This window comes from Ostrea edulis, chromosome 5 (assembly GCF_947568905.1).
Source record: "Ostrea edulis chromosome 5, xbOstEdul1.1, whole genome shotgun sequence".
Taxonomy (NCBI): Eukaryota; Metazoa; Mollusca; class Bivalvia; order Ostreida; family Ostreidae; genus Ostrea; species Ostrea edulis.
Genome location: NC_079168.1, coordinates 60,772,301 through 60,791,321, shown reverse-complemented (window position 1 = coordinate 60,791,321; position 19,021 = coordinate 60,772,301). Strand labels below are relative to the sequence as shown.

At 35.5% G+C, this 19,021-nt stretch overlaps 1 protein-coding gene across 1 annotated transcript; it reads left to right on the top strand.

Moving 5' to 3' along the window:
* Positions 1 to 2,014: 2,014 nt before the first annotated feature.
* LOC125649741 (Golgi phosphoprotein 3 homolog sauron-like) lies at positions 2,015 to 10,384 on the top strand. The gene is made up of 3 exons (XM_048877465.2): positions 2,015 to 2,316; positions 7,473 to 7,719; positions 7,884 to 10,384. The coding sequence occupies exons 1-3, from the start codon at positions 2,122 to 2,124 to the stop codon at positions 8,306 to 8,308; spliced, it is 867 nt and encodes a 288-aa protein (XP_048733422.2). The 5' UTR covers positions 2,015 to 2,121; the 3' UTR covers positions 8,309 to 10,384.
* Positions 10,385 to 19,021: the final 8,637 nt, after the last annotated feature.

The following is a 19,021-nucleotide window of genomic DNA, read 5'->3' as shown; positions in this document are numbered from 1 at the left end:
ATACATGCATGATATTTATCAAATTCATTTTTAAAAAAGGTCTCTTGTAGTTACATATACCGTCTCTTGGAAACAGACACGTAGCATCATTTATCGGGGGGGGGGGGGGGGGGGGGGGGGGGGGGGGAGTCGAAGGATAAGTTGGTAGTTAATTAGCAAATGAAAAAAAACCAAACAACTTTCTGCCTGATCTTCCAATTCTTAAATCGTCGGGGGGGGGGGGGGGGGGGGGGGGGGGGGGTATCCTTCGCTACATGGGTTCAATTCATAATTTAAGCCTATTTTTTTCTCATTCAATACTACTATCAAGAATGGGGGGGAGGGGGGAGGGGTTCACTCAATATATCCTTATTCGCATATGAAAATAAGTGCCAGGGAAAAGCAGTTAAATATACCACATTGTCTATACATGTACTCAAACAACTTCCCAGAGTCCGTTCTAGATTTAGACTGAATGTCGGTTCATACAATGACATGCCCACCGACTGATGTAATTTTCATTTATCAAAGATGAACACTATATGGAGAGAGAGAGAGAGAGAGAGAGAGAGAGAGAGAGAGAGAGAGAGAGTTGGAACTACTCTTTGTTGACCATTTAGGGGAATGTAAAGATACAAACACGGACACATTTTTGTGAGGTTTTTAAATACATTTGCTATATGAAATATACCATCTGAAGTTACATGTATATTACTTGACGTGTTTTGCTGTACCCAAGAAAATGATATCCCATTCATGCAACATAAATTTGTATCGTTTAGTACATGTACATTTACCACACTTTATTCAATATATTTTGTAAATACCCACAGCAGGCAGACATATTTTATTCGTATATACTGTAACATGTATATTGCATACACATGTAAGCAGACCTGTTATATAGTCCTTGGTGTACATGGCATAACAAGTAATTTTATCCGACTTAATCGACGTTTTTAATCGAATTGTTTATATTTATGACCAAAAAGAAAGAAAGAAAAAATTCAAGAGCCATTTTATTTTCCACATTTCATTTGAATAGGAGGATATTGAACAGCACCTTCGAAAATATGATTGCGTTCTACTCAACAATTTTTGACAAATACACGCATTATTTTCCTCACTCTAATTAACACAAGATTCTTCCGCAAAATGTCTATGGCCACGATAAAGTTACATGTAAATGAATAATGTATTTTCCATAATATGCCAGTTTTCAATAGTCTTTGATCTCAATGAATATTTTTATATAAAAAGTTAAAATTGTAACTTTTAGAAAAATATTCTAGAAGAATCAGGGTACGGTAAATCCTATAAGGTCGATGACGTCGTTCCGAAAAAGCGACCGTCGGAAGATAGCGTCAGAGTTAAAACAATGTAATATTCTAACGTTATTTTCTCAATATCAGCAACAAGTAAATGGTACATGTTATATATGAATGAAACGAGAAAATTATCACCTTTCTACCTGCAAAATATGATCGGTTTTTGAAGCGCAGCCAATTTAATTGCACCAACAACATATCATAATATGACTAAATATTTAGTCCAAAACATAAATGTTGGATAATAGAAACTTTTACAAGATTTCTGTAAAAAGCCGTTCACAGAGGTGTAGTACGAGGAGCGCACGGAACTCTGGGAAGAGAATGCTGCGCTGTAAGTTTCAATTTTGTGTGTTTACATTTTCCAGTATATACTAATATCCCAGTTGTACTGGAATTTTTAAAATAGTTTTCTTTTCAAAAGATATTTTTTATCTGTTAATTATATACAATACAATAGACATAGAATTCATGCATTTACAATATTTACAGGATACGTGTATTTCTAAAGCCCGCTGGGCGGGTAAAACGCAATCCGGATTTATTTCTTCCACTTAGTCTGATTCAGATTTATATAATTCTTCTCTTTTTTTGTAAATATGTAAATATTAGACTCTAAATATGATTTAATTCTTTATAAATCATTTTTATTTTAATAATATATAAGCATTAAACATTTCATTAAAATATATTTCTAAATCTCGTTCGCATATCCGTGTTTACGTCAACTCCTAGTCGGCCATTTTGCAAGAAAGACGAGTTTAACGTAAACACTGGTCTGAACTGGTAAAAAAAAGCCCGTTATTTATACATAATGTCCATCACACAAAGATCGAGTGGTCTCGTTCAACGTAAAACGGCCACTGTCCAGAGTGTCGGAGCTGATGGAGGAGTAGAGGAGAGGGACGATGAGGGATATACCCCAGATGAAGAAGAAGACCACGACTCTAAGGAAACAAGATTGACTCTCATGGAGGAAATTCTTCTACTTGGACTCAAGGACAGAGAGGTGCAAATCACTTGCATATATTACATTAGTTACAAGAAAACGCAACGAAAATTAAAAGAAAGAAAGAACGATTACAAATATTGCCTCTCGAATTTCCTCTGAATGTATATAATATGTTGACGGTGCTACCGTTTGATCGGTCGCAGCTACATGTATGTACATATTTTGTAATGCTCATGCTTTGATCAGGTTGAATTTAAACAAACAGCTCATTTTAGTTTTCTCGCAGGGTTTTATATTGAACAGGTTGCATACATGCCAACTTTTAAAAATACCCATGGGGGATTTTGCGCGCGACGACTTTTTTTCAAAGCTCAAAATTCATTTTACCATGAAAATAAATATTTGTCTTTTCAAATAAAATACCAATGAAATCATTGTAAATGTATCATATATTAACACAACATCAGGTGTGTTTGACCATTAACTATAGGGTACCTGTAAAGTGCGAAACGAAACCTACCGAAACGAAACCCACCGAAACGAAACAAAACCTACCAAAACGTAACGAAACAGATTGTATAATCGAACTCTTTTAATTATAATAATTAAAAATGGTATCTTAGGCCCCTGTGAAAGTTACAACATATAAATAAAATTCGCCACCCCTTTGATGTAGGCTTTCGGCTTGACTGTTACAAAGTTTTAAAAGTTGGAAGGGGGGGGGGGGGGGGGGGGGGGGGGGTAAGCACAAAAGTACATATCCGTAGTTGATTAAATGACATGTACAATTAGTTTCGGATCCATAAATTTCAGAACCGAGGGTTACAGTCTCAGAGATCTGGGGAAACACACTATACGAGGGGTGGGGTTGCCGACGTTGGATCCGCCTTTGGGCATAGATACATTGTTTGAAGAAGCTGGTGTCTGAGAAAATTGAAAGCAGGAAGAGCTCTTAACCTCTTATTTTATCTCTAACTGATGAGGTGCGAGTACTTTCAATAATGGAAAAACTCTATACATTTGGGCAATGTCTACCCAGAGTTATCGTTGTAGCGTAGCGTAATACGCCCTCTGGTGAGAGATTGACATTTGGGGTGTTGCTAAGACGGGGAATTGAAAACGGGACGGAAAACGGATTTTTTTTTAATGCAATATTATTAGGAGGAGGTCGGCATTTTGTAAACTGAAAAGGCTTATGAACAAGGGAATTTTAAGCAGAAATCACAAAGAGAACGGGAGGACATATTCAGAATCCACCGTTTGATATACTACATACAAATACACAATATCCACATGTATACATATATTTGTCTTTAAAACAAAAATACTGAAACATGTATTTATGCCCAAAAGCGGATCCAACGCCAACGACCCCATCCCTCGTTTAGTGTGTTTCCCCAGACCTCTGACCTGTGAGACTGTAACCTCCCGTTCTGAAATTTATGGATCCGAAGCTAATTGCACATGGTATTTATGTGCTTTGTGCTTACCACCCCCCCCCCCCCCCTCCAACTTTTAAAACTTTGTATCAGTCAAGCCGAAAGCCTACATCAAAGGGGAGGCGAATTTTATTTATATGTGTAAACTTTAACAGGGGCCTGAGAACCATTTTTAATTATTATAATTAAAATAGTTCGATTATACAATCGGTTTCGTTTCGGTAGGTTTCGTTTCGTTTCGGTGGGTTTCGTTTCGTTTCGGTAGATTTCGTTTCGTTTCGATTTCGTTTCTCACTTTACAGGTACCCTTAACTATATATATAAAAAATAAACTTTGAAAGATATACATAAAATAATATTTTATTAAAATCATCTATTCAGCAAAAAATCCTCTCTAACAAGTCACATACATATTATCAAATAATACTTAAAGTTGCATCCTTTTACAACATACAATAAACATTGGCTGGTCTATATATCAAAATTTAAAATTAAAGCACAATCACATGCATTTAGGTACGACTACAAAGGCGATCTTGCTTGTCTGTATACATGGGCTTGCAGAGTCCGGTGGAATAATCTGCATTGCAACCAGAAAAGTAGTGATCTGCCCTGCTATGAAGTTTGCGAACAAAACCTTTGCACCCATGACATCTGAAATAATTACCAGGGGAAAAAAACACATCAAAATATACGATTTTACTTGTAAATTAAGGCTACTTGCTAAACATAAAATTCAGTACAGACTTGTGTGAATTACGCATCACAAAGTCTATTTATTGAATACTACACTATATAGACTATATAATACATTGCTATAGACGGATATATTTGGATAGCCTATATTATTATAGTTGGAAAAAATATATCTTTGACGTACCTTATTGCAAATTTTGGATGCTGTCAGCGAGAGGCAAAAATCGGGAATGTCCGATTGTTTGGTGGTTGTCATTCACGTTTGTGTAAAGGATATGTCCCGATTAATTACTATCAAAACATGCTTCGCACTGTCCAATAAGCACCCCGACACAGGCAGACCAGTTAAATTACACCACCCCGATACCATTACGACACAGGTAAACAGCAATGGCTGACTATTGTCCCGATTTCTGATTGGCCAGTTCAGAAATGACGCGGGATTTCAAATTTCGGTTGGAAATGGGGGGGTTTGTTGTCGTAAAATGGGAGATATTTTTAGAAAATCGGGATTTTGGGGTATTTTTGCAATCCCAATCGGGATATCAGGATTTGCCTTTTCAGTTGCTTCAAATCGGGAGAATCCCGCACAAATCGGGGAAAGTTGGCATGTATGAGGTTGGGAACACTTCCTCCGTAGTGGAATATTCTCGCTAAAACATGATTCTTCCTCTTTAACGAGCAAGTAAACATTACCATAAACAGGTGTTTTGGCGTTTTTAGCTCACCTGAGCTGAAAGCTCAAGTGAGCTTTTCTGATCGCCTGTTGTACGTCATCTGTCTGTCTGTAAACTTTTTACATTTTCGACTTCTTCTCCAGAACCCAATGGGCCAATTTCAACCAAACTTGGCCAAAAGCATCCTTGGGTGAAGGGCTTTCACGTTTGTTCAAATGAAGGGCCATGTCCCTTTCAAAGGGGAAATAATAAAAAAAATGTCAAAATAGGGTGGGGTCATTTATAAATCTTCTTCTCAAGAGACACTGGGCCAGAAAAGCTGAAATTTACATGAAAGCTTCCAAACATAGTGCAGATTCAAGTTTTTTAAAAAAATCATGACCCCTGGGGGTTGGATGGGGCCACAATAGGGGATCAAAGTTTTACAAACAAATTGGTCTATGCGAAAGACGTCGGACCTGACCGATGTACAGTGCCTCAGGTCTGATGTGTCATTTTCTACACCGAACCGGAATGTCCGATGTCTCAGTGTCCGGTTTTGAGCTTTACTATTTTGACGTGGAGTCATTTAAATGTTTGTTATAAGTAAAAAGTATCGCACAAATCCAAATATGTAAATGAATGTGATTAAAACCGCGTGGACCGTCAAAAGTATTATGCAGGAGCAATCCCCTGTAAAAGAAAAGCTGTTAGGCCTACTAAAGATAGTATTACTATAGTATAATAAGATTTCCTTGGTTCTGTGTTTTCACATTTTTATACACCCCTTCATTCTGTGTGGTCCAAAAAACTTTCGCATAGACCGACAAATATAATGGGAAAATGTTGAAAAATCTTCTCAAGAACCACTGAGCCAGAAAAACTGATATTCACATGAAAGCTTCCTGACATAGTGCAGATTTAAGTTTGTTAATATCATGGCCCCCGGGGGTAGGATGGGGTCACAACGGGGGATCAATGTTTTGCAAACAAATATATAGGGAAAATCTTTAAAAATCTTCTTCTCAAAAACTACTGGGCCAAGAAAGTGGAAATTTACACAAAAGCTTCCTAACATAGTGCAGATTGAAATTTGTTAAAATCATGGCCCCCGAGGATAGGATTGGGCCACAATAGGGGATCAAAGTTTTACATACAGATATACAGGAAAAATCTTCTTCTCAAGAACCACTGAGCCAGAAATGCAGAGATTTAAATGAAAGCTTCCTGACATAGTGCAAATTCAAGTTTGTTAAAACCACCCCCCCCCCCCCTCCCACAGGGGTTTGATGGGGCCACAATAGGGATCAGTTTTACATGCAAATATATAGGGAAAATCTTTAAATATGCGTCAAGGTGACTCCGGTGAGCGATGTGGCTCATGGGCCTCTTGTTATTGTAAATAATGGCAAATTCCGCGCAACGCTAAATAAGTGCGACACGCACTCAACATGATGCGATTTGTTTCTGTAGAATTGATAATCTTGGCTGAGATTTGGCTGGGCTGAATATTTTGACTGACGCCTTCACCGAATCTCAGAGCAGTCCTTCATAATTCATGTCTGGAAATTTACTTTCAGCTTCGGCCAGTTGTAGCAATTAGTGTGTACTTATTCAACACTGCTGTTCGCTTCAAATAAGTGATTTGACTATCAAACAAACTCTCTATCCCTATTAATTTTGTATTGCTTACCGTCTAGGTATAGAAATCCCAAAATGAAAATGGGCACTAAAATTTCCGTTCAAATGAAGACTTCCATAGCACAATATTTTATCTCCTGGAATTGAAGAGTTCCTATAGTCTGCTTTATCTAGTTTATACTGATACATTGTATCTCTACATACCTACTTGCACTTCGCTAATTTAAAAAACAAACTATAGGAACTCTTCAATTTTGGGAGATAAAATATTGCGCCATAGAAGTCTTCATTTGAACGGAAAAATAAGTGATGGTTCATTTTATGGAAATTACATACTTAGACGGTAAGTCATACAGCATTAATAGTGATACAGATTTAGTTTGATAGTCAACTAACTGATTTGAAGTGAAAAGCAGTGTTACTTAAGTGCACATTAATTGGTAGAACCAGTCGAAGCTGATAGTAACTTTCCAGACATGACTTATAATTGTGTGGTAAAAATGTCCAAGTCTTGTTGCAAACCTTTCAATAGGGTTCAAAATTAACAGTTGCCCGCTCACCATTTGGGACTAAATTTCCGAATGGGCGAATTAAAATTACGGTTCAAGTTGCCCACCTGGCAAATGGAAAATTTACAAAATAAATATTTGCTTTTCTATTTTGTCCTTAACATTGGAGTTTGGCCATATGGGGGCATTTGTGTTTAACAAACACATCTTGTTTTTAATTGTATTTACATGTATGACCTAATAGAAATACAACTAATATGTTATCATTTTAGGGATACACATCATTTTGGAATGACTGCATTTCATCAGGCTTACGGGGCTGCATTTTGATAGAACTTGCTCTCCGAGGAAGACTTGAATTGGAAAAAGCTGGCATGCGTAGACGGAGTCTTCTGAACCGTAAAGTCCTCTTAAAATCCTCTAATCCAACAGGAGATGTTTTACTGGATGAAGCACTGAAGCATATTAAAGAAACAGAACCAGCTGAAACTGTGCAGAGTTGGATTGAATATCTCAGTGGTACACACATTTTTTTTTTTAATTTCATATTTCAGTGAATCAAAAGTTATTGTATTTTGTCAGAATATACTTAAATATGTGTATTAATAGGACTTAAAGTAATTGTAAACATGAATTTTAAAATTGCTGACCAGAATGTTTAACATAGTCATTTTATAATCCAGGTGAAACATGGAATCCTCTTAAACTAAGGTACCAATTGAGAAATGTACGTGAAAGATTAGCCAAGAATTTAGTGGAGAAAGGCGTGTGCACCACTGAGAAACAGAACTTTTTATTGTTTGATATGACAACACATCCACTTACTGATGGTGGTATCAAGCAAAAACTTATTAAAAAAGTGCAGGAATCAGTGTTAAGTCGCTGGACAAATAATCCACAGAAGATGGACAGAAGAATGCTTTCCCTCATTTATCTGGCTCATGCCTCGGATGTCCTAGAAAATGCCTTCGCTCCATTATCAGATGATGATTATGAAGTAGCGATGAAGCGTGTAAGAGAGTTATTGGACCTTGAATTTGACGCTGAAAGCATGAAGGAGAGTGCAAATGAACTCATGTGGGCCGTGATAGCCGCTTTCAGCAAATAGGCTAAAACAAATCAAGAGGGGAAAATGTGGGACATATATTTTATTAGGCATGCATTCACAGTGATTCTTTGGTGTCGTAAAATACATTACTTTGTAACCACATATTTTGTCAGGAATAATTGGCATGGAATGAATGCATAATTTTTCCCCTGAAAATTTCTGATTGTAAATCCATGCTCAGTATTAAAGTTCCATGCAAAAAAACTGGCTACATTTGGATTTCAGTTCGATTAAATTGTTAAGCATGAATACATTAAATCTCCTATGAAGAGTAGAAAAAATATAAGGTATGGCGTAACGTCCACTAATGTAGATGTATGTATATCAGTTCATAAACTCCTGTCTTTCATATATCTGTGTTTTTTCATACACTTCTATGTATAGTCACCTGACAACAAATGACCAGTCTACTCGTGTTAGTGTAGAAATTTCTTGAGTGTGCCGATTTTCATAAATTGGTATTTTTGATTTGTGGGGTGAAAAGTATCACCATTTGTCACACTGACATTCCTGCTGCATCAGTATGCATGTTAAAATCATCTTTTGTCTTGCATGGGTGTTTTTTAAGACACAACTTAAGGATGTTCATGTAAAGGTCACTTCATCTGACCTTTCCATTTTCTGAGAACTACATCTTCTATGAGCCTGTTTGGTGATGTTGATCCCAGGGAAACATACTTTTTTTTTCTGAACACAATATAAATATAGTTTAGATAGGCAATATATTGACATTCACTGGGTGTGAAAAGAACGTTATTTTATGCCATGTGAATATTGGGTCCTGATTTTATGCCATGTGAATATTGGGTCCTATGTTTTAAAATATCTGTGTTGAATAAATAGTGTTGGAAGTCTGATGTTTCCAATGCATCATAATTTTTTTGTCCATGTTACATTTGAGTGGTAGCACTGAAAAACTAAGTAACTTGTGGTAGATGTAGTGGAGGTTTTGCAGCTTTTCATGTGTGTATATCTGGAGTTGATTACTAAAAGTGGCATTTTAACAGGTATAAAGAAATGAGGGTCGGAAAGTCCTTTTAAAAGGTGCACCCACATTTAAAGGGAATTTCAATAAATAATGAATTATTTCACATGAAATGTGCGTAGATATTAATGCCGCGAGGGGGGAGGGGAGATATATATGGGTTGTGGTTTTATGAATATTTTTGAGGTGCCAATCATTAAATGATTATCAAACACACACTATACATTTAACACCATTTCATGATAATTTCTAATTAGTAATTGTTTGTGACTAATAGATCTTTGTTTGAAACTTGCCTCTAATGCAAAATGTTCATGGAATTAAAAAAAATGCCTTATGTTATATGAATTACAAGTTGAAAGAGAAGACATTACGCACTTCAACTTAAGATTGTTGTAGGGGTTCCTGGTGTTGGGAAATTTTCTTTTCTTAAATCAGACATCAGTATATGTTCTGTTCGAAGTTTTGGTCTTTTGACAATCTTTAATTTGTGGTCAGAATGACTGAATCTGAATATCTCTGGAATTTATTGTTTTTACTGTATTGAAAATAATTTCTTGTGATTATTTTGACCTATTGAATTTTATGACTGATGTATATTATATGTTGGGGTGTCATACCTCTCTGCTAGATGATTTTCATCTACTGGTTTTAATGTTAGCATGGATACATGTGATTATGATTATTTATGTACATGTGCATTTATGAAAAGTAATTTGGTCCCTGGAATATGAAACATGTCAATATTCAAATCCCACTGGCTTACTTGTCTTTATGTACATTTATATACCTTGTGGTAGTGTCTCCAGAAATGTATTATATCTTAATATTTTACAATGAAAACAAAAAAAATGTTCTATTTCACCAGAATCTGTACTGTTTTTGTTTAATGGGTATAAATGTATATAAGGTAATTAAATTTCACTTATATTTTGTATATAAAGTAGATTGAGTGTCACTTAACAAGTGCACGAGTTAAGAGCTTGCTTGTAGTAGGCAACTCCTGAGTGGTATTGGTCTAACAGTACTATATCACTGCTTATATTATAAATTCAAACTATTGAATTCCTGTATTAAAAAGTGAAATGAAATTTACATTTTTCCTTAATTTAGATAGAGGGCAACATCTTCCATTCAGGTTAATGTTTAAAATTAAAAAGTTTATTAGTTTGTGTTTATGTCCCATTCAAGAATCTTTCCTGCATATTCATAGGATGCCATCAGCTGTAGGTGAAGAGGCATAGATTTTGACCTATGCATGATGCTCAAGGCTGTAGGAATGAGAATTTTTTATCATGCCAAAGCCAAAAGGCCTGTAACTTTCTTCTAATGTCGGGTACTTGGCAAAGAAACAGTCGTTACTATTTTAAACATGTTTTGTTTGATCAAACAATAAATTGTGCAGTTATACACCTTCATGTTTTTTTCTGTATAAAACTAATTTAAAACAAACATTTTAACTGTTAAATCAACTCTCACACCCGTGGTCTATTGACAGGTCAACAGTACCAGTAATAGTCTGCTCCATTTCTATTGGCTACGCAAGTCACGTGATTTTCGGTCTTTCTGTTTTGTTTACGTAATGACGGATACGTTAATAAATTTTCGCAATCACTCTGAATTGTTTAAAAAAGTTCAGTCAACAAACAACCTAAAAATGAAGGTGTATAATGAAACAGTTATAGACTGCATCCTCGGACAACAACTGTTTTGTTTTACTATCGAACGGATCTGTTGGAATACGGCTACGCCTTCTCTGGCAATGGTGACGTCTCCATATGAATGAAATATTCTCGAGAGGGATGTTAAACAATATACAATCAACCGATCCCTTCTCGAGTGAAACAAACAGCGTATATTTGATGTGAAATTTTAATTGATAAGTCTGAAATCTTCCACACTAGTCTTAATTTCGCTGTTGTCATAGTCGAGAATCTACCCGGTGACCTAGTAAAAATAAACACGTTAAATCGACAGAACGATGACGTATATCTCTGTTATTTTAATAACCTGTGGCTTGAAATGTATGCAAGTAGTTAAAACATTGACCTATGCAAGGAGATCGGCAAATTATGCATACCGCACATTGTTTCTGATTTTTTATATGCACGTCATTAGATGGGACGTTTTATGTTATGGTGCTGGCTGGCTGGTCGTCCGCGCTCATGTTTTCTGGACTTTTTTTCGTAACGGATGCATGTACAATTTTGAAATTTGGTCACAATATCTCCCTCAAGAATTGTAAGAGCGATTTTGCATTTCAGTTGGATTGGTCCATCCTTGACCTACTTTAGAGCTATAATTAGGTCAAACAGTTTTCCGGAGCTTTTTTTTTTCCGTTACAGATATAGATATTGGCCTGAAATTTACACATAAGCTTCTTTTCAGAGGAATGCAAGTTCAGTTTGCATTTCAGCTGGATTGGTCCGTCCGTCCATGACCTACAGACCCCGAAGCGTGCTACTACACCTCCAAAGCGTTTCGTTCCGTGCAGACCGTTCAGCGTTTCGTGCAAATCGTTCACCGTTCCGTGCAGACTGTTCAGCGTTTTGTGCAGACCGTTCGATTCACCGTTCCGTGCAAATCGTTTCGTGCAAGAATCGTTCCGTGCAGGATCAAGCCAAGCCCATAGAAACGTGCAGATCGTTCAAACCACGCCCATGGAAACGTGCAGATCGTTCAAACCACGCCCTTAAAAACGTACAGACCGTGCAAGTCATTTCGGCATGGGATGTAGGACAGGTAAACATTGTTCGGAATTTAACCAATTATTTCAATAGTAAAAATCTGCAAATAATCGAAAGAAAACAGTTTATTATAAAACCACCAGACAGACCAAAATCCGAAACCATTTTCACACCCTTGGTAGTTTCTAGCAAGTGCAGAGACATGTATATCTGCCCTCTTTATCTCTTTATTTTTTTTTTTATTTGTATATTGGAACAATTCATTTCTCTTGTTACATTTGTATGATCAAGTTTCTCTTTTTAAATAAAGGATATTTTCATCAAAATTGTTTATCGGAACTGTCTGCATAATGCAAAGACCGACATGTGTATAACTTGTATATTCTACTCAAATTCCAAGGTCTTTTTTTTTTTTTTTTTTTTTTTTTTTTTACCAAAATAGAGGTCAGCTAATCCGTGTATTTGAAATTAAAATTCGTACAGAAGGTGTGAAAATCGGCGGGGGCAAGTCACGGAAATATGATAAAAGAGGTGTTTATATCTTTTGTCTCACAATAATGAATGCAGTTTTTTTATAGGTTTAAAATTGAGGCAAATGCAACAATCTAATTAAAATTGGATGTTAGATCCGCTCGCATATATGTTGATCATCACTGTAATTAGTCTTTCTTTTTTTTTATTCATTTGTATGATTTATTTCTCAATCTATTTCAATCATATTTTGATTGTTTCCTTTTTGTTTTGTATTTTCCCTTCTTATCCAAAGTGACAGGTTCTTATCGACTGGCTAATTCTTTGTCTAGATGCATCCCTGCTCCCGCCCGAGAATATGTTCCAGTCTTACGAGAATTTTTAAAATAATTTTATCTGTTGTCATACATTTGTGTAAAAATGTATAGGTTTATTCAAGATCTGTCTTTGAAAAGAGGCCTGGAAATACAAATTGCACACGTGTTTTAACGGCACTCAGATTGAATGTACAAAATAGCGATGCAGACGCGACTTTTTCAATGAATTTAATAGAGCAATGAATAAATAAAGTTGAATAATAAATATTCTATTACGAAACAAATTATGCATCTTTTTCCTTTATTTCCGATGTTAAAAAATATTCATTTCAAAAAGGAAAAAAAAAGTTAAAACATATTCATTTAAAAAATAAAAAAATTATATGTACAATCAGGATAGGTACAGCTACGGACTGCCCACATGTGATAACGCCTTTTATATCATTGCTTTTTAATGTTTTATTTATTTTCTATGTATTATATGTATAACATTTTGTTGTAAGGTATATATGCATTGTAAAGCACCTTTGAGCGTACATAGTGTATGAAAAGGGTGCTATATAAATATGGTATTATTATTATTTCCTTTTATTCCAACGTGTTCGTAAGTCATTAAAGTATTCCTTGTTTAAACTAACCACAGGATGAAACAAATAATGCTGAAAAAACATCAAAGCGTGCAGGTCATGCCTAGCATTCACAACCCTCTCCCCGCCCAAAGATATTTCAATCTTTCCTGACGAGAAATTTCTTTAAATCATTTTATCTGTTTTCACTCACGTACTGGAATATACAAATTGCAAATGTATTTTAACGCCACTAAGAATGAATGTACACAAATAGCGAAACATACGCGACCATTTCATATTAAGTTTCAATGAATTTGATAGAACAATGAATCAATAAAATTTGATCAATCATTATTTCGTGACGATATAACTTTTGCATATTTTTCTTTTATTTCCGACATTAAAAAAAGAATTCATTTCTTTTCATTCCAACGTGTTCTTAATTTATTGATCTAATAAGCAAAAATGAAATTTACCGCGTCGTACATAAGCAATCATTTTAAAATGAATCATTATCATTTCTTTCTCAACCTTTTTTTAATATCTAGAATACTGCAATTATATTGAAACTATTTGGACCAAATAATACCGAAAAAACCCAAGCGTAGAGGCCACGCCTACCGTTTCGTGCAGAACGTTCACAAATCGTGCAAGCCACGCTTACAAAGTGGTCAGCGTTTCGTGCAAAGCGTTTCGTGCAAACCGTTCACCGTTCCGTGCAGATCGTTCAGCGTTTCGTGCAAACCATTCAATGTTCCGTGCAAGAATCGTTTCGTACCGTTCTGTGCAAGTGGTGTAGTAGTACGCTTCAGGGTCTGTACATGAGGACTAAAAGTAGGTCAAACAGTTTTCCCGGCTTTTTTTTTTCTCTAGCTCACCTGAGCTGAAAGCTCAAGTGAGCTTTTCTGATCGCCTGTTGTCCGTCGTCTTTCCGTCTGTCTGTAAACTTTTTACATTTTTGACTTCTCCAGAACCCACTGGACCAATTTCAACCAAACTTGGTCAAAAGCATCCTTGGGTGAAGGGCTTTCAAGTTTGTTCAAATGAAGGGCCATATCCCTTTCAAGGGGGAGATAATCACAAAAATACCAAAATAGGGTGGGGTCATTAAAAAATCTTCCTAAGAAGCACTAGGCCAGAAAAGCTTAAATCTACACGAAAGCTTCCTGACATAGTGCAGATTCAAGTTTGTTATAATCATGGCCCCCGGGGGTTGGATGGGGCCACAATAGGGGATCAAAGTTTTACATACAAATATATAGGAAAAATCTTTTAAAATCTTCTCAAGAACTAGTGAGCCAGAAAAGCTGAGTTTACATGAAAGCTTCCTAACATAATGCAAATTCAAGTTTGTTCAAATCATGGCCCCGGGGGACAGGATAGGGCCACAATAGGGGATCAAAGTTTTACATACAAATATATAGGGAAAATCTTCTCAAGAACCACTGAGCCAGAAAAGCTGAGATTTACATGAAAGCTTCCTGACATAGTGCAGATTCAAGTTTGTTAAAATCATGGCTCCCGGGGTGTAAGATGAGGCGACAATAGGGGATAAATTTTTACATACAAGTATATAGGGTGAATCATTTAAAATCTTCTGAAAAATCATTGGGCCAGAAAAGTTTACATTCACATGAAAACTTCCTGACATAGTTCAGATTCAATTTTGAAAAAAATCATGGCCCCCGGTAGTAGGTTGGGGTCACAATAAGGATCAAAGTTTTGCATGCGAATATATAGGAAAAATCTTTAAATATGAGCCAAGGTGACTCTTGTTTCATTATGGATACAGATGTTGCCCTGATATTTAGTCAAAGGCTTCCTCTTGGAGGAATACAAATTCAGTTTGCATTTCAGCTGGATTGGTCCATCCTTGACCTACTCTTTGGAAAATATAGGTTAAACAGTTTTCTGGGCTTTTTTCCATTACTAATACATGTACAGATATTGCGCTGAAATTAGTCACAGCCTTCCTTTCAGTGGAATTCAAGTTCAGTTTGCATTTCAGCTGGATTTGTCCATCTTTGACCTACTTTTGGGCTGAAAATAGGTCAAACAGTTTCCAGGCTTTTTACATTACGGATACAGATATTGCCCTGATATTTAAGTCGAAGGCTTCCTCGCGGAGGAAGACAAGTGCAGTTAGCATTTCAGCTGAATTGGCGCACTATGACCTACAGTACTTTAGGGGTAGAAGTAGGTCAAACAGTTTTCAAGATATTTTTTTTTATCATGGTCACAGGTATTGCTCTGAAATTTAGTCACAATCTCCCTTTCAGAGAAATACATAATCAGTTCACATTTCAACTTAATTGGTGCACCATGACCTACTTCAGGGCTTAAAGTAGATCAAATGGTTTCCTGGACTTTTTACCATCATTGCACCGACATTTTGTCAGAATCTCATTCTCAGAGAAATACATAATCAGTTCACATGTCAGATGGATTGGTGCACCATGACCCACTTTTTTTCTATTCAGAATGTGTGTTGTATCAATTCAGAGTGCACAATATGCTTCCGGGTTGAATTTTACTGTCCGACGGGCGTATATTGTACCGTTTGTGGTACTCTTGTTAGACATTTGAAGCGAGTGGGTAGTTTGTTTTTTTATCTGGGTCAGAGTTAGACCTCTTTTCTATATTTATGGTATCACAGTATTCACAGAGTTCGGGCTCAAAACGGGCTTAGTCCTTGTACTGTATGAATGGAGGACAGAAAGTCACAGGATTTTTGTCCTCCATTCATGGTCACGGACAAAATGACCATGGACAAAAAGTCACAATAAGAAATTTTATGAAAGTAGGACAAAAAGACACAGGACAAAAAGTCACAATTAAAAATTTGATAACAGTAGGACAAAATTTCACTGGACAAAAAGTCACAGTTTATAAGAAAGTCAGAAAATAATGAATTTGATATATATTTGAAAACATATTTGTTCTTTTTGTAAAGTTTAAGAATATATATATATGTAAAATTTATATTTTCTATGACAATCTATATCAATTTCAAACTTTAAAACTTAAGATTTTAATAATAATCATTATGAAATTGTTAATCCTTTAATCATATTTAATGTAAAAATGTATTATTAATTATTTAATCTTTTAAAAAAGAGAGATATTTTTATTGATATAAAATAAGAATAAGCTTAGTGATCATTTGGTTTCCTATACTACATATTAATGGTTGTCAAAACAAAATCTGATGGCAGAATTATGGTTGGCTTCCTTTCACTCCAGATTATTGTCAAAAGAAGAGGGAAGTGAACTGTCATTAAAATTGCCATAGAAACAAGTTAAGGATTTTTTGTTTCTTATTAGTTAATAATGAACTGAAAGTGCTATATGTGGCAAACCAAATAACAATAAGAATGTTGACATACACATACATGCCAACTTTTAATAATCCCCATGGGGGATTTTGCATGCGACGACCTTTTTTCAACGCTCAAAATTCACGACATTTTACCATGAAAATAAATATTTTTCTTTTCAAATAAGAAATCAATCTAATCATTGTACATGTATCATATATTAACACAACATCAAGTGTGTTTGACCATTAACTTCAACAAAACTATATATATATTAAAAAAAAAACACTTTGAAAGATATACATAAGTATTTTATTAATATCATCTATTCAGCAAAAAATCCTCTCCAACAACAAGTCACATGCATATTATCAAATAATACTAAAGTTGCAGCCTTTTACATCATATACACATTGGCTGGTCTATATATCAAAATTTAAATTAATTAAACACATGCATTTAGGTACGACTACAAAGGCCATCTTGCTTGTCTGTAAACGTCTGGTGAAACAATCTTCATTGCAACCAGAAAAGGAGTGATCTGCCCTGCTATGAAGTTTGCGAACAAAACCCATGACATCTGAAATAATTACCAGGAAAAAACACATCAAAATATACGTTTTTACTTGTAAATTAAGGCTACTTAATTGCTAATATAAAATTCAGTACAGACTTAACAAGTGCGAATTACGCATCACAAAGTCTATTGAATACTACACTATATAGACTATATAATACATCGTTATAGACGGATAGATTCGGATAGCCTATATTATTATAGTTGGAAAAACATATATTTGACGTACCTTATTGCATATTTTGGATGCTGTCAGCGAGAGGCAAAAATCGGGAATGTCCGATTGTTTGGTGGTGACACTATCATCGTTGTCATTCCCATTTGAGTAAAGGATATGTCAATTTGAAATCCATCTTCCCGATTAATCACTATCAAAACATGCTTCATACTGTCCGATAAGCACCCCGACACAGGCAGACCAGGTAAATTACATCACCCCAATACCATGCGACACAGGTAAACAACAATGGCTGACTATTGTCCCGATTTCTGATTGGCCACTTCAGAAATGACGCGGGATTTCAAATTCCGGTTGGAAATGGGGGTTTGTTGTCGCAAAGTGGGAGATATTTATAGAAAATCGGGATTTCGGGGTATTTTTGCAATCCCGATCGGGATATCGGGATTTGCCTTTTCAACTGCTTCAAATCGGGAGAATCCCGCACAAATCGGGAAAGTTGGCATGTATGCATACATTCCCTTCTACCTTCCACTGTAAGAAATGTCAGGTGTCTGAACAATGGCTTTAGTGAGCATTTGGGTACCATCAAGTTAAAAAAAAAACCAACTTATCTGTGGATATTAAATAAATGGTGATGTCTGAGGTAAAAAAGCAAGAAAAACACCATTTTATTTATGCACAAAATACAAATATTGGTATGAATATCGGCATTCTATATTTTATAACAGAATGGGTGTATATATAATTCTCCTTTTTAATCAAAAGTCATGTTTGTGTCTGTGTGTTTTTGTCCTACATGTATCTGATTTAAAATCATCATTGTGACTTTTTGTCCTACCGATTTTGTGACTTTTTGTCCTGTGAATTTCTGTCCGTATACCGTGTTTGTGACTTTTTGTCCTGTGACTTTCTGTCCGTATATCGTGCTGTATAATATGTTGGCAGGGTATGAGTTGGGTTTGTAAAGATAATTCTGTGTTATGTGCATTAGGCAACTAATGGTGAAACAAAGACAAAATTATGAAAGCAAAATATGTGCCTTGCCATGTTGATACATTGTGTTGACTAAAGTTTCTATGTAAGCAATATATAGGTCACAATGGTGTAGACAAATTGTATTATTTTATGCAAAACAACCTTCAGGTCTTTACATTGTGAGACAAATTGTATTATTTTATGCAAGACAACCTTCAGGTCTTTACATTGTGAGACAAATTGTATTATTTTATGCAAAACAACCTTCAGGTCTTTACATTGTGAGACAAATTGTATTATTTTATGCAAGACAACCTTCAGGTCTTTACATTGTGAGACAAATTGTATTATTTTATGCAAGACAACCTTCAGGTCTTTACATTGTGAGACAAATTGTATTATTTTATGCAAGACAACCGTCAGGTCTTTACATTGTGAGACAAATTGTATTATTTTATGCAAGACAACCTTCAGGTCTTTACATTGTGTGACAAATTGTATTATTTTATGTAAGACAACCTTCAGGTCTTTACTTTGTGAGACAAATTGTATTATTTTATGCAAGACAACCTTCAGGTCTTTACATTGTGAGACAAATTGTATTATTTTATGCAAGACAACCTTCAGGTCTTTA